The sequence below is a fragment of the Bos indicus genome, chromosome 4 (genome assembly GCF_029378745.1).
Source record: "Bos indicus isolate NIAB-ARS_2022 breed Sahiwal x Tharparkar chromosome 4, NIAB-ARS_B.indTharparkar_mat_pri_1.0, whole genome shotgun sequence".
Lineage (NCBI taxonomy): Eukaryota > Metazoa > Chordata > Mammalia > Artiodactyla > Bovidae > Bos > Bos indicus.
Window position 1 is genome coordinate 98,589,243 of NC_091763.1, and position 26,960 is coordinate 98,616,202.

The window sequence follows — 26,960 nt, forward strand, 5'->3', positions numbered from 1 at the left end:
TTGTTTTTTAAGAAAGTGACAAGAATCACTAATATATGATGAATATTAGCATACAAGGATCCTGTCCAGGTGGTTAACAGACAAACATATTCTTATACTTCGATAGTTTCCATGCTCTGAGGGGAAAAAAAAATTTTACAACAGTTGAGTAATAAGATAGGAACAATTAAAATAGATGCACATTTTAATTTTCCATGTGCATTATTTTAATTTGTTGATAAAATTTCACTCTTATAAAATAATTCATGCATTTTTTTTATCAGGGAGAACTTTCTCGAGGTAACAGTGTTTGATGTTCATTAACTTGAATCTTATGAAAGGATGAAAGGACTTTCCTGCTCGTGCCAGGGCAGGGTGCTTCCTCTGCAGCCAGCACATTTCAGTGGGGCAGAAGACCTCTAACTGGCTCCCTCGGGGCTGTTTCTGCACGCACCATGGTCTCCTTTGTGGAGCTCAGTACCAAGGCTAAGGTGCCCATCTTGGGCCTGGGCACCTGGAAAGTAAGTGTGCACATATGTGGACACCTTCTTCCCTTGAGGGCCTTTGGGCATTTCCTCCTGTCCTGAGGGAAAGCCCAGAGGCAAGGGTTTTGGGGAAGTAAATATTGGGCGCTGGAGGCAGGACTGAGTTGCTTTCTGAGGGCTGATTCAGCGGTAGTGCTCCAAGACTGACTTTTTCTAGCAGTGGTGAGAGCTTTCTTAGCAAGTATCAAGTTTTAAGCGGTTTAAGTGGAAGTGTTAGTTGCTCAGTTGTGTCTGACTCTTTGTGACCCCATGGACTGTAGCCCACCAGAAGAAAGGATAGGTTGATCAGTCGTAAATGTTTCTTTTTCTTTCATTCTTTGGCTTGGCTAGATTAGACAGAATGTGGTATTTTTAATGCCCTTCCTTCCTTCCTTCTCTCTTTTTTCTTCCTCCCTTCCTTCCCCCCTCCCTCTCTCTCTTTCCTTCTCTCTTTTCTTCGAAGAAAGAAAAACTTTCTGCCTTCGAGTGAGGGGAGACATTCCATTTTTACAAGGTTTTCTATTTCTCCTTTTCTGAAACAATAATTATATAATGTCTTTTATCTACTGACTCTTAGGTGTATGCCTGGTGCTGTACTTCAAATTTGACACTCACTATGGCACTTACCACAATCACCTCATGTATATTCGTGCAAGTGCGTGCTAAATCACTTCAGTCTTGTCCAACTCTTTGTGACCCTATGGACTATAGCCCACCAGGCTCCTCTGTCCATGGGGTTCTCCAGGCAAGAACACTGGAGTGGGTTGCCATGCCCTTCTCCAGGGGATCTTCTTGATCCAGAAATCGAACTCTCATCTCTTACATCCCCTGCATGGGCAGGCGGATTCTTTACCATTAGCATCACCTGGGAAGCAGCAATAGCTTCACGAGGCAGATTCTCTCGTCATTATTCCCATTTTGCAGACAAGGTTTAGAGAAATTAAGCAATCTTCTCAGATCACACACCTAGCATGAGATAAGCCTGAATTTATGAGGTAATAACTACTTTCTCTCTGGAAATTCCTTTAGTTTATTTCAAAATCCAGTGTGTAGCCTGGTCATTAGAAAAAGTTTTCAGTCTCTTTTACGTACCTTGACTTCCCTGGTGGCTCAGATGGTAAAGTGTCTGACTGCAATGCGGGAGACCTGGGTTTGATCCCTGGGTTGGGAAGATCCCCTGGAGAAGGAAATGGCAACCCACTCAAGTACTCTTGCCTGGAAAATCCCATGGATGGAGGAGCCTGGTAAGCTACAGTCCATAGGGTTGCAGAGAGTCGGACATGATTGAGTGACTTCACTTCACTTCACTTCTGTATACCCGGAGACATTTCTGGGCTGGAGCATGAACCTGAATCAGAAGGGAATAGGCTTGAGCTAGGATGGGACATGATGCTCTAATCATAAAGTTAATTCACTTTTCTTCCTTCTCTTTTGAAAAGTTTTCCAAAGCATGCTTTCTTCCCAGGTATCCCCTAGAAAAAGGGATCTCAGGGAAATCTTGGTTTGGAGAAGTTGGCTGAGTAAGACAGTCTGTTGAAGGTGGTCTGGGGAGATGGTTTTTTCTTTTTCCTTCCAGTCTGGCCTAGGAGAAGTCAGAGAGGCTGTGAAGGGGGCCATTGACATAGGATATCGCCACTTGGACTGTGCTTATGCCTACGAGAATGAGCATGAGGTGGGGGAAGCCATCCAAGAGAAGATCCAAGAGAAGGCTGTGAAGCGGGAAGAACTCTTCATAGTGAGCAAGGTACCCAGGGCTCACCTGGTGGGAAGACTGCACTTCAAAGCAGGCAGAAGTGTTGGATCTAGTCAGCACCCAGAATTCTGTCTTTCCGTACTGTTCGAGGGGTTCTGGAGGCAAGAATACTGAAGTGGTTTGCCATTCCCTGCTCTAGTGGATCACATTTACTATCTAGAGTCTCAGTGACCCTAGCACAAATATATATAATTCATCTCACTATATGGCGCATCCCTGTTGGCTCAGAACTCTCCACTATGACCCATCCATCTTGGGTGGCCCTGCACAGCATGGCTTTGTTACACAAGGCTGTGATCCATGTGATCACTTTGGTTAGCTTTCTGTGATTGTGGTTTTCATTCTGGAGGCTTTGGGATTATAGTTTTTGCTTCTGGATGAGGTTAAGAGGCAAGCTTCATTATGGGAGGGACTGGCTGTGGGGAAATCTGGGTCTTGTTCAGGTGGGCAGGGACATGCTCAGTTAATCTTTAATCCAGTTATCTGCTGTGGGTGGACTGTGCTCCCTTCCTATTAGTTGTTTGGCCTGGGGCAACTCAGTCCTGGAGTTTACATGCTCTATGGTAGGGCTACTCAGCTCAGTTTAGCTTAGTTGTGTCCAACTCTTTGCGACCCCAGGGACTACAGCACGCTAGGCTTCCCTGTCCTTCACCAACTCCCAGAGCTTGCTCAGACTTCTGTCTATTGAGTCAGTGATGCCATCCAACCATCTCATCCTCTGTCATCCCCTTCTCCTCCCTCCTTCAATCTTTCCTAGCATCAGGGTTTTTTCCAAGGAGTCAGTTCTTCGCATCAGGTGGCCAAAGTTTCAGCTTCAGTATCAGTCCTTCCAATGAATATTCAGGACTGATATCCTTTAGGAGGGACTGGCTGGATCTCCTTGCAGTCCAAGAGACTCTCAAGAGCCTTCTCCAACACCACAGTTCAAAAGCATCAATTCTTCGGTGCTCAGCTTTCTTCATAGTCCAACTCTCACATCCATACATGACCACTGGAAAAACCACAGCTTTGACTAGACGAACCTTTGTAGGTAGGGCTACTGGAGACCTTCAAAAAGGAGGAGATACCAAGGGAACATTTCAAGCAAAGATGGGCACAATAAAGAACAGAAATGGCAAGGAACTAACAGAAGCAGGAGCAATTAAGAAGAAATGGCAAGAATACACAGAACTATACAAAAATGATCTTAATGACCCAGATAACCATGATGGTGTGATCACTCACCTAGAGCCAGGCAGGCATCCTGGAATGCAAAGTCAAGCGGACCTTATGAAGAATTACTACAAACAAGCTAGTGGGGGTGATGGAATTGCAGCTTAGCTATTTCAAATCCTAGAAGATGATACTGTTAAAGTGCTGCACTCAATATGCCAGCAAATTTGGAAAAGTCAGCAGTGGCCACAAAACTGGCAAAGGTCAGTTTTCATTCCAATCCCAAAGAAAGGCAATGCCAAAGATTGCTCAAGCTACTATATAATTGTGCTCATTTCACATGCTAGCAGGACAATGCTCAAAATCCTTCAAGCTAGTCTTCAACAGTATGTGACCTGAGAACTTCTAGATGTGCAAGCTAGATTTAGAAAAGGCAGAGGAACCAGAGACCAAATTGCCAACAACTGTTGGGTCATAGAAAAAGCAAGGGGATTCCAAATATATATATATACTTCTGCTTTATTGACTACACTGAAGCCTTTGACTGTGTGGACCACAACAAACAGTGGAAAATTATTAAAGAGATGGGAATGCCAGACCACCTTACCTGCCTCCTGAGAAAACTGTATGCAGGTCAAGAAGCAACAGTTAAAACCAGACATGGAACAAAGGACTGTTTCAAAATTGGGAGAGGAGTATGATAAGGTTGTATATTGTCACCCTGCTTGTTTAACTTATATGCAGAGTACATCATGTGAAATGCCAGACTGGATGAATCACAAGCTGGAATCAAAATTGCCAAGAGAAATACCAACAGCCTCAGATATGTAGATGATACAGCCCTAATGGCAGAAAGAGAAGAGAAACTAAAAAGCCTCTTGATGAAAGTGAAAGAGGAGAGTGAAAAAGCTTGCTTAAAACTCAACATTCAAAAAACAAAGATCATGGCATCTAGTCCCATCACTTCATGACAAGTAGATGAAGAAAAAAATGGAAACAGTGGCAGACTTTATTTTCTTGAGCTCCAAAATCACTATGGACAGTGACTGCAGCCATGAAATTAAAAGACACTTGCTCTTTGGAAGGAAAGCTATGACAACCCTAGGCGGAATATTAAAAAGCAGAGATATCACTTTGCCAACAAAGGTTCATATAATCAAAGCCATGGTTTTTTCAGTAGTCATGTACGGATGTGACAGTTGGACTATAAAGAAGGTTGAGGACTGAAGAATTGATGCTTTAAATTGTGGTGCTGGAGAAGACTTTTTAGTGTCCCTTGGACAGCAAGGAGATCGAACTATTCAATGCTAAAGGAATTCAACCCTGAATATTCGTTGGAAGGACTGAGGCTGAAGCTGAAGCTCCAGTACTTTGGCCATGATGCAAAGATCTGACCCATTGGAAAAGACCCTAATGCTGGGAAAGATTGAGGGCAGGAGGAGAAAGGGTTACAGAGGATGAGATGGTTGAATGGCATCCCTGACTCAATGGAGCAAACTCAGGGAGACAGTGAAGGACAGGGAAGCCTGGCATTCTGGGTCCATGGGGTCACAAAGAGTTGGACATGACCGAGTGACTGAACAACAAGAACAATTCAGGTCATTTCCCCCAGCTGTCTTCATCACTGCCTTTATAACATCCCTGGACGCAAACATCCACATTATCATCCAGTGTCGTGCACTGATGCTGATGCTACCCACCCTTCTCGAGTGGGTTCCCCCCAGAGGAGTAGTCTCCATTGAGCCAGGGTGGTGTCTTTAGCATCTCTGTTCCCTATTGGTGGGCTCCATCTTCCCCCTGGCAGCCAAGAGCTAAGGCTACAATTGGATCCTGAAGCTCCACCTTTCAGCACTCTGGTCTCAGTGGTTGTAGGCCAGAGGTTCTCAGCTGGCAGGTACTGTGGAAAATGGTGGGACATACTTATTGTCATATATGAATTTCGCTTCAGTTCAGGCTAGTAAAAGGCAAGTTACAGAATGTTATAAAAAGAGGGAGGGGTGGGGTGAGAGAGGGTTGAGAATCACTGAATATGCATTATACCCAATTTACTAAAAGGGACTAGTTACAGGTACTTGGAAAGTGCATGTATCTAGTGGGACAAATAGACCCCACTGGTTGTGTCTGGATAAATTCCTTGTAGAGTTATTATTGGTGGCCCATGGGCTCAGAGACATAGGAGAGCAGTAGAGGACCACCTGTTCCCAAAGGCTTAGGAACTTAAATCCTGGCCACAATCCACGACTTCAGAAACCCTACTGCTGAGGAAGAGAATAGCGCCTGTAAACAAACACTGAGTCTGTGCCCAAATATGGTACCTGATGTAACAAATACATAGAATACCAGGTGAGTCAAAAAGATAACTTGCCCTTGACACTTGAGATGTCAGTGACTTCCAGAGTGACCTGGTGACCTTGCATCCCTGGATGATACATCTTAACCAGCTGTGCTGTAAATGGCCTGCCCCTGGGGTTAGCTCAAGCTGAGGGTCAAAAAGCAGGGAAAGCAGAGAAAGGTAGCCCCTTCTCTGTCCATTGCTGATTTCTCCCTGCTCTGCTCTCTGCAGTTGTGGCCCACCTTCATGGAGAAGCATCTAGTGAGGGAATCCTGTCAGAAGACCCTCAAGGATCTGAGACTGGACTATCTGGACCTCTACCTCATTCACTTTCCACAGGCTTTACAGGTTGAAGTTCCTCCCCGTCCCAATCTCTGGTTCCTGGGCACGTGTTGGAAGATAGCAGCTGTGTCAGGAGTGGGGAGGGGAGGGTTGGGGGCTGGAGGCTGGGGACCAAGGGGAGCTGAAGCAAGAGGCCTTGCACTTCAGGACTCCACAGGAAAGTTTTCAGGATGAGACGGTGGAGCAGAAAGACACTGGCCTGAAAAGGAGTCCAAGTCCATGGACCAGTGTGGAGGTGACCCCACATCTTGGCTTTCTCTGTTACATTTGAGAAAACCATGATTTCTAGCAGCCCAGGCAAGCTGCAACTGCCACTCTGCTTTGGTCCTGATTCCATGCCAAGGGCTCTCCTCCCAGGGCAGCTCTTACATAATGCTGTTTCAGGGTTCAATCCTCTCATTAACTGATGCACTGGGAATGCCGTTTTGGAGAAGAGCCCAAGTATGATCGTGCTGAAAGGTAGGCAGTGCTCAGTGAGGAAATAGGACTCTGCTCCTACCAGAGAGCCTGAGGGACATGAATTCCCAGCTCTCTCACCTCATGAAATTGAACTTTGTCCCCAACTGTTTGTGAGAAGTCCATGTCCCCGGGGCTAATGGTGGCTTCTGGAATGATTTTATGATAGATTTTAAAATCAGTCCAGCAATTTCTGGGAATTCCTTGAGGGTCCAATGGTCAGGACTCCATGCTTTCATGCCAAGGGCATGGGTTCAATCCCTGATTAGGAAACTAAGATCTCAGAAGCCGTGTGGCATGGCCAAAAGAAGAAGAAAAAAAAGTCCAGTAATTTCTAAAATATAAGAACTTATGTTTTATACTCTAGCAGATTGATCTAGAGATTTTATTTCAATTCAGCTTCTTGAAATTTATACTGTGGAGCTCAGAAAAAAAAAATGGTATGCAGATGTGGGTGTTTAGGATGAGTCAGGATCCTGAAACCTCACTTGACAGAATCAAGTGTTCAGATGCACACTGCACTAAGCTTCTTGTTTTGCATTTACAGCCTGGGGAGGACCTTGTTCCCAAAGATGATAAAGGCAATACCATCATCAGTAAAGCAACATTCTTAGACACTTGGGAGGTAGGTTCCGTCTTATTCTCAGTGGGCTAGAGTGAAAACTTGCCTTCAGTCATCTACAAGGGTCTATACCAGTGTGAAGGAGCCCAGGTGCTCAATAAGGTTTTACCTCATCATGATTTTCTCCTTCGTAATCACCTTAGACTTTTGGGGTTCACCTGACACTTCTTATATTTTTGAAAACTAAGACCAAATCCTCAAAGGAGACTGGGAATACAACATGCCTGACTTCAGAGGATACCCAGTTTATTCTTAAACCAGGGTTTGAAACAGTGTTGCCCTGGGATTGCAGGTATTGATTAAAATAACTTCAGTCAGTTCAGTTCAGTTCAGTCGCTCAGTCATGTCCAACTCTTTGCGACCCCATGAATCGCAGCATGCCAGGCCTCCCTGTCCATCACCAACTCCTGGAGTTCACTCAAACTCATGTCCATCGAGTCACTGATGCCATCCAGCCATCTCATCCTCTGTCATGCCCTTCTCCTCCTGCCCCCAATCCCTCCCAGCATCAGAGTCTTTTCCAATGAGTCAACTCTTCGCATGAGGTGGCCAAAGTATTGGAGTATCAGTTTCACCATCAGTCCTTCCAATTAATACCTAGGACTGATCTCCTTTAGAACGGACTGGTTGGATCTCCTTGCAGTCCAAGGGACTCTCAAGAGTCTTCTCCAACACCACAGTTCACAAGCATCAATTCTTCGGTGCTCAGCTTTCTTCACAGTCCAACTCTCACATCCATACATGACCACAGGAAAAACAATAGCCTTGACTAGACGGACCTTTGTTGGCAAAGTAATGTCTCTGCTTTTGAATATGCTATCTAGGTTGGTCATCACTTTCCTTCCAAGGAGTAAGCATCTTTTAATTTCATGGCTGCAATCACCATCTGCAGTGATTTTGGAGCCCCCCAAAATAAAGTCTGACACTGTTTCCCCATCTATTTGCCATGAAGTGATGGGACCATATGCCATGAGCTTAGTTTTCTGAATGTTGAGCTTTAAGCCAACTTTTTCACTCTCCTCTTCTTTCACTTTCATCAAGAGGCTTTTTAGTTCCTCTTCACTTTCTGCCATAAGGGTGGTATCATCTGCATATCTGAGGTTATTGATATTTTTCCCAGCAATCTTGATTCCAGCCTGTGCTTTTTCCAGCCCAGCGTTTCTCATGATGTACTCTGCATAGAAATTAAATAAGCAGGGTGACAATATACAGCCTTGACGAACTCTTTTTCCTATTTGGAACTAGTCTGTTGTTCCATGTCCAGTTCTAACTGTTGCTTTCTGACCTGCATATAGGTTTCTCAGGAGGCAGGTCAGGTGGTCTGGTATTCCCATCTCTTGAAGAATTTTCCACAGTTTATTGTGATCCACACAGTCAAAGGCTTTGGCATAGTCAAGAAAGCAGAAATAGATGTTTTTCTGGAACTCTTTTGCTTTTTCCATGATCCAGCGGATGTTGGCAATTTGATCTCTGGTTCCTCTGCCTTTTCTAAAACCAGCTTGAACATCTGGAAGTTTACGGTTCACGTATTGCTGAAGCCTGGCTTGGAGAATTTTGAGCATTACTTTACTAGTGTGTGAGATGAGTGCAATTGTGCGGTAGTCTGAGCATTCTTTGTCATTGCCTTTCTTTGGGATTGGAATGAAAACTGACCTTTTCCAGTCCTGTGGCCACTGCTGAGTTTTCCAAATTTAGTGCAGGTTATTTAACTCCTCCAAACCTCAGTTTCTTGTGCTTTTTAAAAGAAAGATCTTCCAATAGATACTAATAATATAAAGCTTCCTGGGTGACTCAGTGGTAAAGAATCTGCCTGCCAATGCAGGGGACATGGATTTCATCCCTGATCTAGGAAGATTCCCTGTGCCTGGGAGGAACTAAGCCGGTGCACCGCAATACTGAGACTGTACTCTAGACTGTACTCAGCAGCAACTACTGAAGCCCATGCACCCTAGAGCCCGTGCTCTGCAAAAAAGAGCAGCCCCTGTTCACCACAACTGGAGCAAGCCCTTGTGCAGCAATGAAGACCCAGTGTGACCAAAAATAAAAATAAATTCATCAAAAAACAACAGAAAGACATTTAAAAGTTAGCAATAATAAAAGAGCAGTGATTATGTGATTAAAAGCCATTCTAAATAATAAGCCATTGGCAATATCTCATGAGCAAGAGCGTACACACACACACACACACACACACACAGTTGCTTCGGTTGTGTCTGACTCTTTTCGACCCTATGGTCTGCAGCCCACCAGGCTCCTCTGTCCATGAGATTCTCCAGGCAAGGATACTGAAGTGGGTTGCCATGCCCTCCTCCAGGGATATATGTGTGTGTATGTATGTGTGTGTGTGTGTATATATATATATATATATATATACACATAAATCAAGTTCTCTTGGGAAAATCTTATGAAGGCATCATTATGTCAAACATTCTGCTATCTTGAGCATATAATTAAATATAAACACATAGTAAATGTGACAGAACATCACTGCTGTACAAGCCAAAAGCTGGTTGAGCCCACATACATGAAGGTGGGTTCAAACTTCAAGTTTAAAAATGCTGTTTTTCTTAGATTTACATATTCTGTTTAACCTAACGACCACACAAGTCTTTATCCAACTACATAATCTTAAACACTTGTTTGATATACTCAATAAAACAAATTTATGAAGCCTGAATTTTCAAGAAAATATACTACTTTCTTTCTGCTAGTGCCAAAAGAGTACCCATAAAGAGAAAGGTGAATTCTGGTACTTAGCTAGTTTTTTAAAAAGTCAACATGTTTATTTTCCTACCACAAACAACCTCCTGTGAGAGAAATATTTCAGGAGGAAGATTTAATGAACCATCTAATGGTGGGAAATCAATCCTGAATATTCATTGGAAGGACTGATGCTGAAGCTGATGCTTCAATACTTTGGCCACCTATTGCAAAGAACTGACTCATCAGAAAAGACCCTGATGCTGGGAAAGATTGAAGGCAGGAGGAGAAGGGGACAACAGAGGATGAGATGGTTGGATGGCATCACCAACTTGATGTACATGAGTTTGAGCAAGCTCGGGAGTTGGTTATGGACAGGGAAGCCTGGTGTGCTACAGTCCATTGGGTTGCAAAGAGTTGGACGTGATTGAGCGACTGAACTGAATTGAATGTTTTATGTGCATGGACTCAATTCAGTGAATGTTTTATTCCTGAGAATGGAAGTTATGATAAGACCTACCACAGAGCCTACGATTTCAATAGACTAAGCTTTTGCATTAAATTTGACAAGAGGGCTCTGTCATATACATTACCTTGGTAAAACAAGACCTCTGAAATATCTTAGGGATTATTCTTTGTGAGATATGGAGTCTGAGACACCTCTAGTGTTGTTTCCACAAAAGTTTTGACCTTATTCTTATTTTCTATTTCTTTTTTTTTAAGTTATGAAATTATGAGAACACATTTACATGAGACTTGGAAAACACAAGACAAAGTTACATATAGTTCCACTAAATGTTATGATGTTTTTAAGTAGATAAATTGAGATTTTTAGTTGGAGTTTCAATATCAAACTCTCAAAAATTAATAGAATGAATAGACAGAAAAGTAGAAGGAAATAGTAGACCTGAAAAGTACCATGAACCAATTCAACATAATTAAGATTTACAGAATTTTCACACAACAATACGATACGAATTCAAGTTCTCATAGACTATCAACTGGGAGACACTGGAACACATCCAGGGATATAAAACAAGTTGCAAAAGTTTTATGGTCTAAATGTATTGAAATCATACAGAGTCTGTTCTCTTCATCACTGTGGATTTATGTTAGAAATCAAGATATGTGAATATAACCCACATATTTTCAAGTGCAGTGTGACATTTACCAGGAGAGAGCTCTTTGACTTATCCATTGAAAGCCTCAATAAGGTTAGAAGACAGAAAGAACACAGAGGGCGAGTGCAGGGAAGAAAGCATTTAAACGAGAAAGTAGTATCAAAGGTACTTTTAAAACTCCATGTATTTGGAAATTAAATGTCCACTTTTAAATGATGTTGCCCTCATTCTTAATGAATACTTAATATATTGTTTTCATTGTGATAACTATATCATTGTTCTCTGCAAAAAGTACCCTGATTTTCACATTGCTGTATCCTTAGAATGGATTTGAGAATGATTACTAAATGAAAGATTTTGATGATCAGGTTCAAAGCATCTAGGAAGAAAAGGCAGGACTGAAGCAATCAACGTTTATGTGGACCCATAACCAGTTCAACAGAAACCTTCTTGAACACCCTGAAGCAGATGGGAGAAAAAGAGTGGAACAACGTCAAGATGTATCATGCACCCACCTGTACCTGCCCCACAGTACACAGAAACAGTTACACTGCTTCATGGCCCAACTCAGGCGGCTTGGGGACTTTGCAATCTCATCAGTTCTAAATTTTATTTGTCCAATTTAAAGACTACATCAGCTACCCTAGTGGTTCTCTCTATGCATTAAAATCACCAGGGGAGTTTTAACGATCCCAGTGCTGAGGCCACATGTTACACAAATTTGGTAAGAAACTCTAAGGGTAGAATCTGGGCATCAGTGTATATATATATATATATATATATATATATACACACATGTATTTTTAACTATTTATTTTTGGCTGCCCTGGGTCTTCATAGTTGCCCTTGGGCTTCCCCTAGTTATGGAGAGCACGGGCTACTCTCTAGTTGCAGTGCACCAGCTTCTCGCTGCTTCTCTCCTGGGACATGGGCTCCAGGTGCACGGGCTCAGTAGTTGTGGTGCACGGGCTTAGTTGCTCCACATGCAGCATGTGATATCTTCCTGGACCAGGGATCCAACCCGTGCTCCCTGCACTGGGAGGCGGATTCTCAACCATTGGACCACCAGAGAAGAGTCTAGGCATCAGTTCAGTTTAGTTCAGTCGCTCAGTCATGTCCAACTCCTTGCAACTCCATGAATCGCAGCACGCCAGGCCTCCCTGTCCATCACCAACACCCGGAGTTCACCCAGACTCACGTCCATTGAGTCAGTGATGCCATCCAGCCATCTCATCCTCTGTCATGCCCTTCTCCTCCTGCCCCCAATCCCTCCTAGCATCAGAGTCTTTTCCAATGAGTCAATTCTTCGCATGAGGCGGCCAAAGTACTGGAGTTTCAGCTTTATAATCAGTCCTTCCAAAGAAATCCCAGGGCCGATATCCTTCAGAATGGACTGGTTGGATGTCCTTGCAGTCCAAGGGACTCTCAAGAGTCTTCTCCAACACCACAGGTCAAAGGCATCAATTCTCCAGCGCTCAGCCTTCTTCACAGTCCAACTCTCACATCCATATGTGACCACAGGAAAAACCATAGCCCTGACTAGATGAACCCTTGTTGGCAAAGTAATGTCTCTGCTTTTGAATATGCTATCTAGGTTGGTCATAACTTTCCTTTCAAGGAGTAAGCGTCTTTTCATTTCATGGCTGCAATCACCATCTGCAGTGATTTTGGAGCCCCCCAAAATAAAGTCTGACACTGTTTCCACTGTTTCCCCATCTATTTCCCATCAAGTGACGGGACCGGATGCCATGATCTTCGTTTTCTGAATGTTGAGCTTTAAGCCAACTTTTTCACTCTCCTCTTTCACTTTCAGCAAGAGGCTTTTGAGTTCCTCTTCACTTTCTGCCATAAGGGTGGTGTCATCTGCATATCTGAGGTTACTGATATTTCTCCCGGCAATCTTGATTCCAGCTTGTGTTTCTTCCAGCCCAGAGTTTCTCATGATGTACTCTGCATATAAGTTAAATAAGCAGGGTGAAAATATATAGCCTTGATGTACTCCTTTTCCAATTTGGAACCAGTCTGTTGTTCCATGTCCAGTTCTAACTGTTGCTTCCTGATCTGCATATAGATTTCTCAAAAGGCAGATCAGTTGGTCTGGTATTCCCACCTTTTTCAGAATTTTCCACAGTTTATTGTGATCCACACAGTCAAAGGCTTTGGCATAGTCAATAAAGCAGAAATAGATGTTTTTCTGGAACTCTCTTGCTTTTTCCATGATCCAGTGGATGTTGGCAATTTGATCTCTGGTTCCTCTGCCTTTTCTAAAATCAGCTTGAACATCAGGAAGTTCACGGTTCACGTATTGCTGAAGCCTGGCTTGGAGAATTTTGAGCATTATTTTACTAGCGTGTGAGATGAATGCAATTGTGCGGTAGTTTGAGCATTTTTTGGCATTGCCTTTCTTTGGGATTGGAATGAAAACTGACCTTTTCCAGTCCTGTGGCCACTGCTGACTTTTCCAAATTTGCTGGCATATTGAGTGCAGCACTTTCACAGCATCATCTTTCAGGATTTGAAATAGCTCAACTGGAATTCCATCACCTCCACTAGGTTTGTTCGTAGTGATGCTTTCTAAGGCCCACTTGATTTCACATTCCAGGATGTCTGGCTCTAGGTCAGTGATCACACCATCGTGATTATCTGGGTCGTGAAGATCTTTTTTGTACAGTTCTTCTGTGTATTCTTGCCACCTCTTCTTAATATCTTCTGCTTCTGTTAGGTCCATACCATTTCTGTCCTTTATCGAGCCCATCTTTGCATGAAATGTTCCCTTGATATCTCTGATTTTCTTGAAGAGATCTCTAGTCTTTCCCTTTCTGTTGTTTTCCTCTATTTCTTTGCATTGATCACTGAGGAAGGCTTTCTTATCTCTCCTTGCTATTCTTTGGAACTCTGCATTCAGATGCTTTTATCTTTCCTTTTCTCCTTTGCTTTTCACTTCTCTTCTTTACACAGCTATTTGTAAGGCCTCCCCAGACAGCCATTTTGCTTTTTTGCATTTCTTTTCCATGGGGATGGTCTTGATCCCTGTCTCCTGCACAATGTCACGAACCTCATTCCATAGTTCATCAGGCACTCTATCTATCAGATCTAGGCCCTTAACTCTATTTCTCACTTCGCCTGTATAATCATAAGGGATTTGATTTAGGTCATACCTGTATGGTCTAGTGGTTCTCCGTCTAGGCATCAGTATGTTTTAAAGCTGTCAGGTGATTCCGAATTGCAGCCACGTTTGAGAACCACTGGCTCGACTGTCCCCCGGTCACCTCATGCTTGTCCTCGCCTCAGAGGCTTTGCTCCTACTTTCCTCTCTACTCATGGGCTGGATGGAAAATTCCTTTTCCCCCCTTCTTTCTTATTTTTTAAATTATGGACGTATGATAACACATTTACAGGAGAGTTGGAAAATACAGAACAAGATTACATATAGCTCCACCATATATTACAATTATCTTTTTAGTAGATAAATTAAGATTTTTAGTTGGAATGTCAATTACAAGCTCTCAAAAATTAATAGAATGAATAGTCAGAAAAGTAGAAGGCTATAGTAGATCTGAAAAGCACTATCAACCAATTCGATGTAATTAAGATTTATGCAATTTTCACACAACAGCAGGATACAGATTCTATTCAAGTTCCCACGGACTATAAACCAGGAGACACTGGAACATATCCAGAAACATAAAACTAGGTACAAAAATGTCATGGCCTTTTGTAATCATGCAGAGTCTGTTCTCTTATCTCTGTGGGTTTATGTTAGAAGTCAAATTCTTTTTATTAGTTCTGCTAATCCACACACATATTCCTGTCCCAGAGAGGACTAAGCCAAACTAGGGTCCCTCTGGCAGTGGCCGAAGTTGTCCCTTTCTATGACAGGCCATGGAGGAGCTGGTGGACGAGGGGCTGGTGAAAAACATTGGGATCTCCAATTTCAACCACTTTCAGATCGAGAGACTCTTGAACAAACCTGGACTGAAATACAAACCAGTGATTAACCAGGTAAATTGTTTAGTAAAGGGTAAGGGTTCTGCTCTATTATTTCTTAGATGTCTGGAGGCAAGTTCAATGATTTGCACTAAGTCTCATCTTGAAGGTCAGGCATCACATACTTTGTGGGTCATGGGAGAAGGGTCTTGGGGTCTGGTTTAGCCAGCCTAGCAGGGGCCAGGATTTGGCCTTTGCTGATAGACCTTTTTCTCTGTGTAGAACTCCCTATGAGCAGCTCAAAGAGCAGGTGGATTTTCCCAGTGATGAGAATTCTTGCTTTTACAGATTGAGTGTCACCCATATCTCACGCAGGAGAAATTGATCCAGTACTGTCAGTCCAAGGGCATCAGTGTCACGGCTTACAGCCCGCTAGGCTGTCCAAATAGATCTGGGTAAGGCATCTGATCTTTCTCTCGACATTCTTTTAAGAAAGCCATCAGAAAGAAAAATGCGTGTAAGGCAATGTGCCTGGCATACTCAAACAGTGGGGAAAATATGGGAACTTAAAGAAAAAAAAAAAAAACAAAAATGGCAACCCTTTGGGAATACTCCAGTTTAGCCACCCAGCACTGGACCAGCCTTTGCAAAAATTCCTGAGGCTTCAGAACCCATGGGTGGACCCATGGGTAAGACATGAAGCTTTCAAATCCTTTTGCCTTATCTACCGCATGAGGAAGACTGAGATCAGCCTTGGGCCCATCACTGGAGTAATATTCATCTATATATGGTAGCCATGGTGATTATGCACACCAACCATCTTTCTCTCCCTAGGGCTAAACCAGAGGACCCTTCTCTACTGGACGATCCCAAGATTAATGAGATTGCTGCAAAGCACAAAAAATCCACAGCCCAAGTATAATGTGTAGTTTCTTAACCTGCCACAAACTAGTCTTGTGTGATTCTTAATATTGTCTTCATTTAACTCCTGTATTTATTTTATTTTGGGGGCTATGCCGGGTCTCCATTGCTGCGAGAGGGATTTCTCTAGTTGGGGTGAGTGGGGGCCACTCTCTGTTGCCATGCATGGGCTTCTCACTGCAGTGGCTTCTCTTGCTGCAGGCTTCAGTAGTTGTGGTGCATGGGCTCAGTTGCTCTGAGGCATGTGGGATCTTCCCAGATCAGGGATCGAACCAGTATTCCTGGCAAGGCAAGGAGGATTCCTAACCACTGGACCATTGGGAAAGCACCCATTTTACTCCTTGAAGGGAAAGCGAACAAGAGGAAGCCCTCTAAGGCCTTTCCTTGAAAGTCTGTTTGTTTGGACCTCCAGGAAATAGCATGGTTATCACTGAAACAGGGATGGCCTCTAACAAGTTCTGTTGAGACTGGAGGACCAAGAATAAGAACATGGCTTTGCAGCCAAAACTCTTGGGTTCAGATCCCAGGTCCGCTACTTATCAGCCTCACGATCCCAAACACTATCCCAGGTCACTTTATTTTTTAAAAAGGAAGAAGACAGGGTTGTTGTGAGGATTAAGGGAGAGATTGAGCAGAGGACTGAGAAGTTACCTGATAGCTATAAAGTGCTCAGTGTATATTAGCTATTGTAACTTAATAAAGACATAGTGAATGGCAGAGATGTTTCATTTTCTGAAAAAGTAGAGGGAGTGGTCGTTGCAGATGAGTGTAAATGAGAAGTCCCCTTCTGCACAGGTTCTGATCCGGTTCCATATCCAGAGGCACGTGATTGTAATTCCCAAGTCTGTGACGCTCGCACGCATCGCTGAGAACTTTCAGGTAAGGTTCTGGCTGGTTCAGTTCAGTTCAGTGGCTCCGTCGTGTCCGACTGTTTGCAACCCCATGGACTGCAGCACACCAGGCTTCCCTGTCCTTCACCAACTCCCGGAGCTTGCTCAGACTCCTGTCCATCGAGTCAGTGATGCCATCCAACCATCTCATCCTCTGTCATTCCCTTCTTCTCCTGCCTTCAATTTTTCCCAGTATCAGGGTCTTTTCAAATGAGTCAGTTCTTCACATTAGGTGGCCAAAGTATTGGAGTTTCAGCTTCAGCATCAGTCCTTCCAGTAAATATTCAGGACTGATTTCCTTTAGGATTGACTGGTTTGATTTCCTTGCAGTCCAAGAGACTCTCAAGAGTCTTCTCCAACACCACAGTTCAAAAGCATCAATTCTTCGGTGCTCAGCTTTGTTTATAGTCCAACTCTCACATCCATACATGACTACTGGAAAAACCATAGCTTTGACTAGATGGACCTTTGTCAGAAAAGTAGTGTCTCTGCTTTTTAATATGCTGTCTATGTTGATCATAGCTTTTCTTCCAAGGAGCAAACTGGTTTTCTCAGTGGAGGAGGGGATGGGAGAGACTCCGTCACCAGGTCTCTCATGCTGTCCCTGTGTTTTCTGTGGGCTTCCACCACCTTCTCACCACCTTGCCATCTCTCAGGCCAGGGAGCTGACCTCAGGGCTGAGATGAATGACCCATGACCAAGGGTGGGCTAGGGGAGCAGCCGGTGATGTCCTGTCAGGTCTGAGCACAGCTGTACCTCTCACCACTGACCGAGAAGGTCTTGGCTGTCCCTAAGCAGTTATGTTGTGGGCCACACACAACAGCAGACTGTCCTGCCTAAGCCTCTGCCTCCCAGCAGCAGGAGAGGTATAGATCGTACTAGAAGACCTGCCTTCCTGGAGGAACCCACGTGTCCATCGGGGGCATGCGCACTGTGCAGTTCAGAGCCTGTAAGGCAAGGAGGCTTACAGGCTTTGGAACACAAAACCTCAGAAACACGGCAGTCTCTGTGTAGCACCCAATTTAGAGCCATTCGTGTCTGGTGGACATAAGGGGAGAAACTCCCTTGGCTAGTTACTGCTGTGGATGTGAGCTTGCTCCCTGCTAGTGTGGCTGGAGATCTCAAATTGCACTGGCTTGCTGATGATGTTCTGGAACTCTCACTTTTCCAGGTCTTTGACTTTAAACTGAGCAAGGAGGAGATGGCGACCCTACTCAGCCTCGACAGAAACTGGCGGTACTACACCTTTAACTCGTGAGTGGCGCCGGGCTGAGTTAATTAGGAGGATTGCCAGGAGTCTGTCTCAACTGGTAGAAGTTTAGCTAGAAGGATTGAAAGACAACCGGAACTACTTTTATTTCAAATGCCATTTTCTGGCGGTGTTGAAAATCAAAACTGGAATATCTAGACTCATTGGGAGAAAAGAGTGGGCATGTGTGCTCAGTCACTCAGTTGCATCTGACCCTTTGTGACCCCACAGGCTGCAGCCCACCAGGCTCCTCTGCCCATGGGGATCCTCCAGGCAAGAATACTGGAGTGGGTTGCCATGCCTTCCTGCTGGGGATCTTTCCGACCTAGGGACTGAGCCCAGGTCTCCTGCATTGCAGGCAGATTCTTTACTATCTGAGGCACCAGGGTAGACATATCCTTAACTGCTGCATATTGTTGGAACTCCTGGATGTCGAAGTGGAATCTTAAGAGAGAACATGTTGTCAATAGGTAGAAGGCAGAGGCAGTCATTCACCCTTTCATCCACTAAGTATTTATTGAGCATTTACTATGTGCCAGGCACTCTCTAGTGCTTGGGATATCATCTAGACAAAGTTCCTGCCTTCACAGTCTTACATTCTAGTAAGGGAGTGCAGAAACAAACTCACAAATGAATATGTTGAGTAAGTGTGAATCCTACAACTGACAAAGAAAGTGAATTGTAGGAAGACATTGTCTACCTTCTCTACTCCATTCCATTCCCTGTTCTATCTAACTTCTCTATTTTCTATTGAGAGAATACAGAAATAAGCTCTCTCTTTATATATATGTGTATATATATATATATATATACACACACACACACACACATATATATATATATCAGACTGCAATAAAGGCTATGCAGAAAAATCAAGTAGGGTAGTAAGGGAATAGGGACTGGAGAGTGGTGGGGGAGTGATCCCTTACAATAGGGGGAGTTAGAGGAAGCTTTGCTGATCGGTGACAGTTGAGCAGAAACCTGAAGGAAGTGAGGGATGAGCTGTGTGGATACCTGGGGAAGAGCATTCTAGGCAGTGAGGACAGCATGTGCAAAGGCCCTGAGGTGGAATTGTGTTTAGAGCACTTGAGTAAGATGGCGAGTGGGGCTGGAGCAGAGCGAGTGAGCAGCAGAGGGAGAAGAGGCGAGGTCAGCAGTGTCAGGGGCTCAGAGCAAGCAGAGCCAGGTAGACACTGTGAGGAAGGCCTTTGGTTTGGGCTCTGAGGGTGCTGAGAAGCCAGTTGAGGATTCTGAGCCAGGGAGTGGCATGATGGGGCTTGTGCTTTAAAAGCCCCACTCTGACTTCTGAATTGAGAGACTACAGGGAGACTGTTGTGATAACCCAGGGGAAAAGACGACAGTGGCTGGACCTGGGTAATGGTAAGTAGAGAGAACCATCTTATTCTAAATACATTGGGAAAGCAGAGCCAATCGGATCTGAGCCATTAGGATTCAAAGGAGGCTCCAGATCTTTGGTTCTGGTGTTGCCTGAATCACACACAAGATGGAATTGCCATTTGGGGGAAAGAAATCAGGAGTTTGCCTTGGGAAATGTTTACAATACCCAGTAAAGTTCTAAGTGTGTGAAAAGTGAAAGTGTTAGTCACTCAGTCGTGTCTGACTCTTTGCAACCCCATGGACTGTAGCCCGCCAGGCTCCTTTGTCCATGGAATTCTCCAGGCAAGAATACTGGAGTGAGTCGCCGTTTCCTACTCCAGGGGATCTTCTTGACCCAAGCATTGGACCCGAGTCTCTTGAGTCTCCTTCATTGGCAGGTGGATTTTTTACCACTGCGCCACCTGGGAAGCCCTTACTTTTGTTGGAGAACAACAAGCAGCAGCTACTTAGAATGAAAAGGAGTGTCAAAAGTAAAATGAGGGAGGTGGGAGGGAGGCTCAAGAGGAAGGGGATATATGTATACTTATGACTGATTCACCTTGTTGTATGGCAGAAACCAACACAACATGGTAAAGCAATCATCCTCCAATTAAAAAAAAAAAAGTAAAAACAGCAAAAAAAAAGTAAAATGAGGGACTTCCCTGGTAGTTCAGTGGCTAGGACTCCATGTTCCCAATGCAGGAAGCCTGGGTTCTATCCATGGTTGGGCAACTATTAATAAATCCCACATGCCACAATTAAAGATTCCACATCCCAAAATGAAGTTTGAAGATCCTATGTGTCGCAACGAAGACCAGAACAACTAAATAAAATAAAATTTTAAAAGTAAAGTAATATCTTCCTGGAGAGGAAACTGCTTTTCCCCCAGAGGCATTAGAGGGGTGGGACTCAGGAATGAATCCAGATCAGATCAGATCAGATCAATCACTCAGTCGTGTCCGACTCTTTGTGACCGCATGAATCGCAGCACGCCAGGCCTCCCTGTCCATCACCAACTCCCGGAGTTCACTGAGACTCACATCCATCGAGTCAGTGATTTTATCCAGTCATCTCATCCTCTGTCGTCCCCTTCTCCTCTTGCGCCCAATCCCTCCAGCATCAGAGTCTTTTCCAATGAGTCAGCTCTTTGCATGAGGTGGCCAAAGTACTGGAGTTTAGCATCATTCCTTCCAAAGAAATCCCAGGGCTGATCTCCTTCAGAATGGACTGGTTGGATCTCCTTGCAGTCCAAGGGACTCTCAAGAGTCTTCTCCAACACCACAGTTCAAAAATACCAATTCTTCGGCGCTCAGCCTTTTTCACAGTCCAACTCTCACATCCATACATGACCACAGGAAAAACCATAGCCTTGACTAGACGGACCTTTGTTGGCAAAGTAATGTCTCTGCTTTTGAATATGCTATCTAGGTTGGTCATAACTTTCCTTCCAAGGAGTAAGCGTCTTTTAATTTCATGGCTGCAGTCACCATCTGCAGTGATTTTGGAGCCCCCCAAAATAAAATGTGACACTGTTTCCACTGTTTCCCCATCTATTTTCCATGAAGTGATGGGACCGGATGCCATGATTTTAGTTTTCTGAATGTTGAGCTGTAAGCCAACTTTTTCACTCTCCTCTTTCACTTTCATCAAGAGGCTTTTGAGTTCCTCTTCACTTTCTGCCGTAAGGGTGGTGTCATCTGCATATTTGAGGTTATTGATATTTCTCCCGGCAATCTTGATTCCAGCTTGTGTTTCTTCCAGTCCAGCGTTTCTCATGATGTACTCTGCATAGAAGTTAAATAAACAGGGTGACAATATACAGCCTTGATGAACTCCTTTTCCTATTCATTCCTTTTCCTATTCCTTTTAAATAGGAAAAGGAATGAATCCACCCAGTTCAAATCCCAGCTCTAACACTTAATGTTATTAGACTTGTGACCTTGGGTAAATTTCCCAGGCTGGTTTCTTTATTTACAAAATTGGAATGATAGGATTAAATACAGCTCAGATCTCTTGAGTGTTAGCTTAGAATGTGCCAGGCACCCTAAGCCCAGTGCATGTATCATTAACTCATTCAGTGATCATAACAAGCCCAAGTTATTCTATTGTTGTTCCTTCCAGGGTTATTATTAGCTACCATTATGAAGCTTTCTCAGAGAAGGCAATGGCACCCCACTCCAGTACTCTTTCGCTTGGAAAACCCCATGGACGGAGGAGCCTGGTGGGCTGCCGTCCATGGGGTCGCTAAGAGTCGGACATGATTGAGCGACTGCACTTTCACTTTTCACTTTCATGCATCGGAGAAGGAAATGGCAACCCACTCCAGGGTTCTTGCCTGGAGAATCCCAGGGACGGGGGAAGCCTGGTGGGCTGCCATCTATGGGGTCACACAGAGTTGGACAAGACTAAAAAGACTTAGCAGCAGCAGCAGCAGCAGCAGCATGAAGCTTTCTGGTATCCTGGTCACCGTCCTCCCACCCTCCCTCCTAGCACACCCTTCAGATCTGTTTGATGGAAGGTGGAGGAAGACTTGGGTTCTTATAAAATCTTGGGGGAAGGGGAGAAGCTGAGAGGGCACAAAGCTCATAGGATCCATGAGGAAGAATGCTGTTTAACCCAGAGTTTAACATTGGCATATCCTTTACGACTGTTTTCTCTGCAGGCTGAAAAGTCTGGAGGAGTATCCCTTCTATGCAGAATATTGAAGCTGAATCTCTTAATGCACATTCTCCTTCTTCATCTTACTGAAGTGTAATTCTCTCCACCAGTGTCCTGTTGTAGCCAAGCTTGTCTGAAATCACACCGAGCCTGCCCTGCTGAAGTCCAGGGGTTAGGCAGTTGCTGTATCTGGACTGATTTGTTCAACCAAAGGAACAGAGTACAAAGGGGAGATTCGACTTAGATAAGCCACTTACACGTTTTTTTCTGCTTCTTAGATCTGATCACGGGGACTCCACTAAACTTGAGGATACGATGACTGAAAATAATAAAGAATAATAATAACCAACAGGTATTGAGAGTTTACTATGCGCCAGCACTATTTGGGTGATTTTTGTATGTGTGATTCACTGAATCCTGCCCCTTAGAGGGAGATATGCTTACATTTCTCAGAAGATGAAATGCAGGAATGGGGAGGCCAAGGCACTTCGTCAGGGCCACTCAGGTTATAAGTGGATGAGCCAGGTTTCAAAGGCTCTGGGAGATCTTCGGTTTCATTGGCAATCAAAATGTCATCTACATACTGAAGAAAGGCTCCCTCATATAACTGTAGGTCCTTTAGATCTTTGGCTAGGGCTTCCCTAAAACTGGGAGAAGCATTCTTGAATCTCTGGGGAGGCACAGTCCACCAGAACTGCTGTTTCAATTTGGTCTCTGGGTCATCTTATTCAAAAGCAAAAAATCCCTGTGATTCAGGACTTTAGGATGTGCAATAAAAGGTCTCTTTGTGACCCCATGGACTGTAGCCCACCAGGCTCCTCTTCCATGGGATTCTCCAGACAAGAATACTGGAGTGCGTAGCCACTCTCTTCTCCAGGGGATCTTTCTGACCTAGGGATGGAATCCAGGTCTCCTCCCTTGCAGGTGGATTCTACCATCTGAGCCACCAGGGAAGCTATATAGGCCCAAAACTGTAAGCCAGCAGAAATCTCCAAAGAAAGTAAGGTATAGGGGTTGGGTGCCACCAGATGAATGTCCTCAGCTACCTGATTTATTGCTCTCAGGTCCTGTATAAAGTGATATTCTTGGGTCTCTGGCTTTTGGACTGGTAAGATGGGAGTGCTGTGTGGTGACTGGCAAGGACAGATGAGGTTATATCCATGAAGGCACATATTACTGGCTGGATTCCCTCTTTGACATGTTCCCTTAAGGTCTATTGTTTTAAGTTCAGAATGTTAGACCTTGGATGGAGTTCTGCCTATGCAGGGTGTTGCTAACTTTTCTCTTTGTGGGTTCCCATCTGCCCAAACATCCCATCTTACCTTCTGCAAGATCTCTTCAGGTAATTTCAGGCACTCAGCATTTCCTACCTATAGTAATGCTGCCTGAAGCAAGTAAGATTATCCTGGCAGCACCTTCATGTCCATCCTTTCTTGGGAAAAAGTTTCTCTTGCATTTATTTTACTCAAGAGGTCTCTCGTCCCAGCAGACGTACTGGACACTCTGGCATGTACAGGGAACTGCTTCAGATAAGTCTCTCTCATCTGACATTCCTGTGGTTTCCAAAAGGGCTTTTGGAGAGGTTTAGGAGACAGTCTTACTTGGGCTTCTCTTACCTTGGATGTGGGATATCTCTTCACGGCTGCTCCAGCAAAGTGCAGCCGCTTGCTCCTTACCTTGGATGTGGGGTAGCTCCTCTCGGCCACTGCCCCTGACCTTGGACATGGGGTAGCTCCTCTCGGGCGGTGCTGTGCTCCTGTGCCATTGCAGCCGCCACATCCGGTCCCATCACTTCATGGCAAATAGATGGGGAAACAGTGCAAACAATGGCTGACTTTATTTTTCTGGGCTCCAAAATCACTGCAGATGGTGACTGCAGCCATGAAAAGAAAAGACGCTTACTCTTTGGAAGGAAAGTTATGACCAACCTAGACAGCATATTCAAAAGCAGACACATTACTTTGCCAACAAAGGTCTATCTAGTCAAGGCTATGGTTTTTCCTGTGGTCATGTATGGATGTGAGAGTTGGACTGTGAAGAAGGCTGAGCGCCAAAGAATTGATGCTTTTGAACTGTGGTGTTGGAGAAGACTCTTGAGAGTCCCTTGGACTGCAAGGAGATCCAACCAGTCCATTCTAAAGGAGATCAGTCCTGGGTGTTCATTGGAAGGACTGATGTTGAAGCTGAAACTCCAGTACTTTGGCCACCTCATGCAAAGAGCTGACTCATTTGAAAAGACCCTGACGCTGGGAAAGATTGAGGGCAGGAGGAGAAGGGGACAACAGAGGATGAGATGGCTGGATGGCATCACTGACTCAATGGACATGGGTTTGGGTGGACTCCGGGAGTTGGTGATGGACAGGGAGGCCTGGTGTGCTGTGGTTCATGGGGTCACAAAGAGTCGGACACGACTGAGCAACTGAACTGAACTGAAGGAGACAGTCATTAACACTGAGGAGGTGTGGCCAGTTTAGACTTAACACAGAGAAGTTAGCTCTGATATCAATCAAAATATCAACAAGCTTATTTCCCCCAGTAATTTTTACCCAGGGCTCCAGGTGGAAAATATCAGAGGAACCAGTGCTTCCTAGGGGAGCCCCCTAGGCCCTGTCATTCTTGGCCACAGTCTGGGGCATCCGTGAAAGGAGGAATGAGCCTACTGTTTCTGTATCTATGGTTTCCCTGGCACTCTGCTAGAGAGCTTGGGAGTCTGTTTTTACCTCATGAAGCTTGTAAGTTACAGAGTATGGTATCACACTTTCCATCCATATTTTTACATTCTTGCTATTATACATTCATAATCTATGAGATTGTTTTGAGCACTTTCAAAAATTAAAAATTTTTTCCTTCATGTGATTATGATTTCCTTGATTTAAAATCTTAGGTATAGAATAAAAAGATTATATTCCTATTAGCAAGTTATATGACATTTTTTGTTTCACTTGATTTTAACCAGAGGTGAATTAAAATGTGGATATGGAGAAATATTTTAAAAAGCAACTTCCTAGTTTTTTCTGATTTTATTTTTCACATTTTATCTCAAATAATAACTTTTCAGACCTTAGATTCTTCAATTTCACAATTCTAACCAATACAATGATTCCATCTTAATATTTTTTCATTGATTTTGGATTGCTGGGAATAAAGCCACACTAGGCAATGGCAACCCACTCCAGTACTCTTGCCTGGAGAATCCCACGAACAGAGGGGCCTGGTGGGCTGCAGTCCATGGGGTCTCGAAGAGTTGGACATGACTGAAGTGACTTAGCAGCAGCAGCAGCAGCAGCAGCCATCAACTAGGTGGCTCAGTGGTAAAGAGTCTGCCTACCAAGGCAGGAGACTCATGTTTGATCCTTGGGTTGGGAAGATTGCCCAGAGAAGGAAATGGCAACTCACTTCAGTATTCTTGCCTGGAAAATTCCATGGAGGACTACAGTCCATGGAGTTGCAAAGAGTCAGACACGACTGAGAATGCGGCATCTAGTCCAATGTATACACTACAGGTGTGTTAACTCTGTTTACTCTATGATTATGTCATTATGTAGTGAATTTTCCTTTTCTTACGGGGAGAGAGGACAAGGAGTAATGGAAGGGGAGGATGCTGAGGCAGGATATGGAAAAGGAAGGAAGCTTGTCACAGGAAGTAGGTGAACAAGAAGTAGTCCTCATGTCCCAAGTATGTCTCTCCAGCCATATTTTTCTCATTGAGCTGGGAAGATGGGTACCAGCCAATATGGAGATCTGCAAACAAGTCCCAGGGACTCTCAGGACCAGACTGGACCCATTAGTATTTAAGCAGGGTCTGATAAGGGCTTCCCAGGTGGCTCAGTGGTAAAGAATTTGCCAGCCAATCGATGCAGGAGCTGCAGAAGATGTGGGTTCAATCCGTGGGTCAGGAAGATCCCCTGGAGAGGGGGATGGCAACCCACTCCTGTGTTCTGACACAGGAGTCTGGTGGTCTACAGTCCATGGGGTCGAGAGGAGTTGAACATAACTCAGAGACTAACACTTTCACCTCACTTTCAAAGTAAAGTCTATCTAGAAAAATATATATACAAGATTTTTTCCTAGGTGGTAACCAGTGAATTTCATTTTTTGTTATTCTCTTACATAATTTTCACATTTTCTAAAGTAAAAAATTCATGTTTATAATCAGAAATGTATTAAGTATTAAAAAAATAACAAACATCCAACTCAGTTATTTCACACACTTATTGGGAAAGTCAAATCATAGAAACACTTATACTTTACATTATTTTCATTCAATTGGCCTTTCAACTTCAGAAAACAAACACACTTAATATACTACAGGTGGAGTTTGATTGCTGTTGTCGTTCATTCACTCAGTCTTGTCCAATTCTTTGCGATGCCATGGACTGCAGCAGGCCAGGCCTCCCTGTCCCTCACCATCTCCCGGAGTTTGCCCAAGTTCATGTTCATTGCATTGGTGACACCATCCAACCATCTCACCCTCTGTTGTCCCCTTCTCCTTCTGCCCTCAATCTTTCCAACATCAGGGACTTTTCCAATCAGTCATCTGTGCACATCAGATGACCAAAATACTGGAGCTTCAGCTGAATATTCAGGGCTGATCACCCTTAAGACTGACTGGTTTGAGGTCCTTGCTGTCCAAGGGACTTTCAGGAGCCTTCTCCAGCACCACAGTCCAAAGGCATCAATGCTTTGGTGTTCTGCTTTCTTTGTGGTCCAGCTCTCACAACTGTAGTGACCACTAGGAAGACCACAGCCTTGACTATACGGACCTTTGTCAGCAGAGCAATGTCTCTGGTTTTCAACACACAGTCTGGGTTTGTCATCACTTTCCTGCCAAGAAGCAATCATCTTCTGATTTTATGGCTGCAATCACCATCCGCATTGATTTTGGAGCCCAGGAAGAGGAAATCTGTCACTACTTCCATGTTTTCCCCTTCTATTTGCCATGCAGTAATTGGGCCAT

General features: G+C 44.1%; 1 protein-coding gene across 4 annotated transcripts; it reads left to right on the plus strand.

The window, feature by feature from the left end:
* The first annotated feature begins 329 nt into the window (after positions 1 to 329).
* Positions 330 to 22,352, plus strand: AKR1B10 (aldo-keto reductase family 1 member B10). Of its 4 annotated transcripts, none has more exons than XM_070788182.1 (10): positions 331 to 500; positions 2,080 to 2,247; positions 5,972 to 6,088; positions 7,086 to 7,163; positions 14,861 to 14,983; positions 15,257 to 15,363; positions 15,743 to 15,824; positions 16,625 to 16,708; positions 17,891 to 17,955; positions 22,008 to 22,352. In XM_070788182.1, exons 1-10 carry the CDS (start codon positions 435 to 437, stop codon positions 22,048 to 22,050), a joined length of 933 nt encoding a protein of 310 aa, XP_070644283.1. In that variant the 5' UTR covers positions 331 to 434; the 3' UTR covers positions 22,051 to 22,352. The 4 variants fall into 4 exon arrangements, with proteins under 4 accessions (XP_070644284.1, XP_070644283.1, XP_070644282.1 ...); XM_070788181.1 differs by having other exon boundaries at positions 332 to 500; positions 17,891 to 17,973; XM_070788184.1 differs by lacking the exon at positions 331 to 500 and adding an exon at positions 561 to 1,747 and having other exon boundaries at positions 17,891 to 17,973.
* The last annotated feature ends 4,608 nt before the right edge of the window (positions 22,353 to 26,960 follow it).

Bases quoted from the DNA above. Each gene is read 5' to 3' on its own strand.
- AKR1B10 (XM_070788181.1), top strand. From the start codon at position 435: ATGGTCTCCTTTGTGGAGCTCAGTACCAAGGCTAAGGTGCCCATCTTG. The intron at 7,164-14,860 runs GTAGGTTCCGTC...TTTCTATGACAG, and splicing joins CATTCTTAGACACTTGGGAG to GCCATGGAGGAGCTGGTGGA. The intron at 17,974-22,007 runs GTGAGTGGCGCC...TTTTCTCTGCAG, and splicing joins CGGTACTACACCTTTAACTC to GCTGAAAAGTCTGGAGGAGT.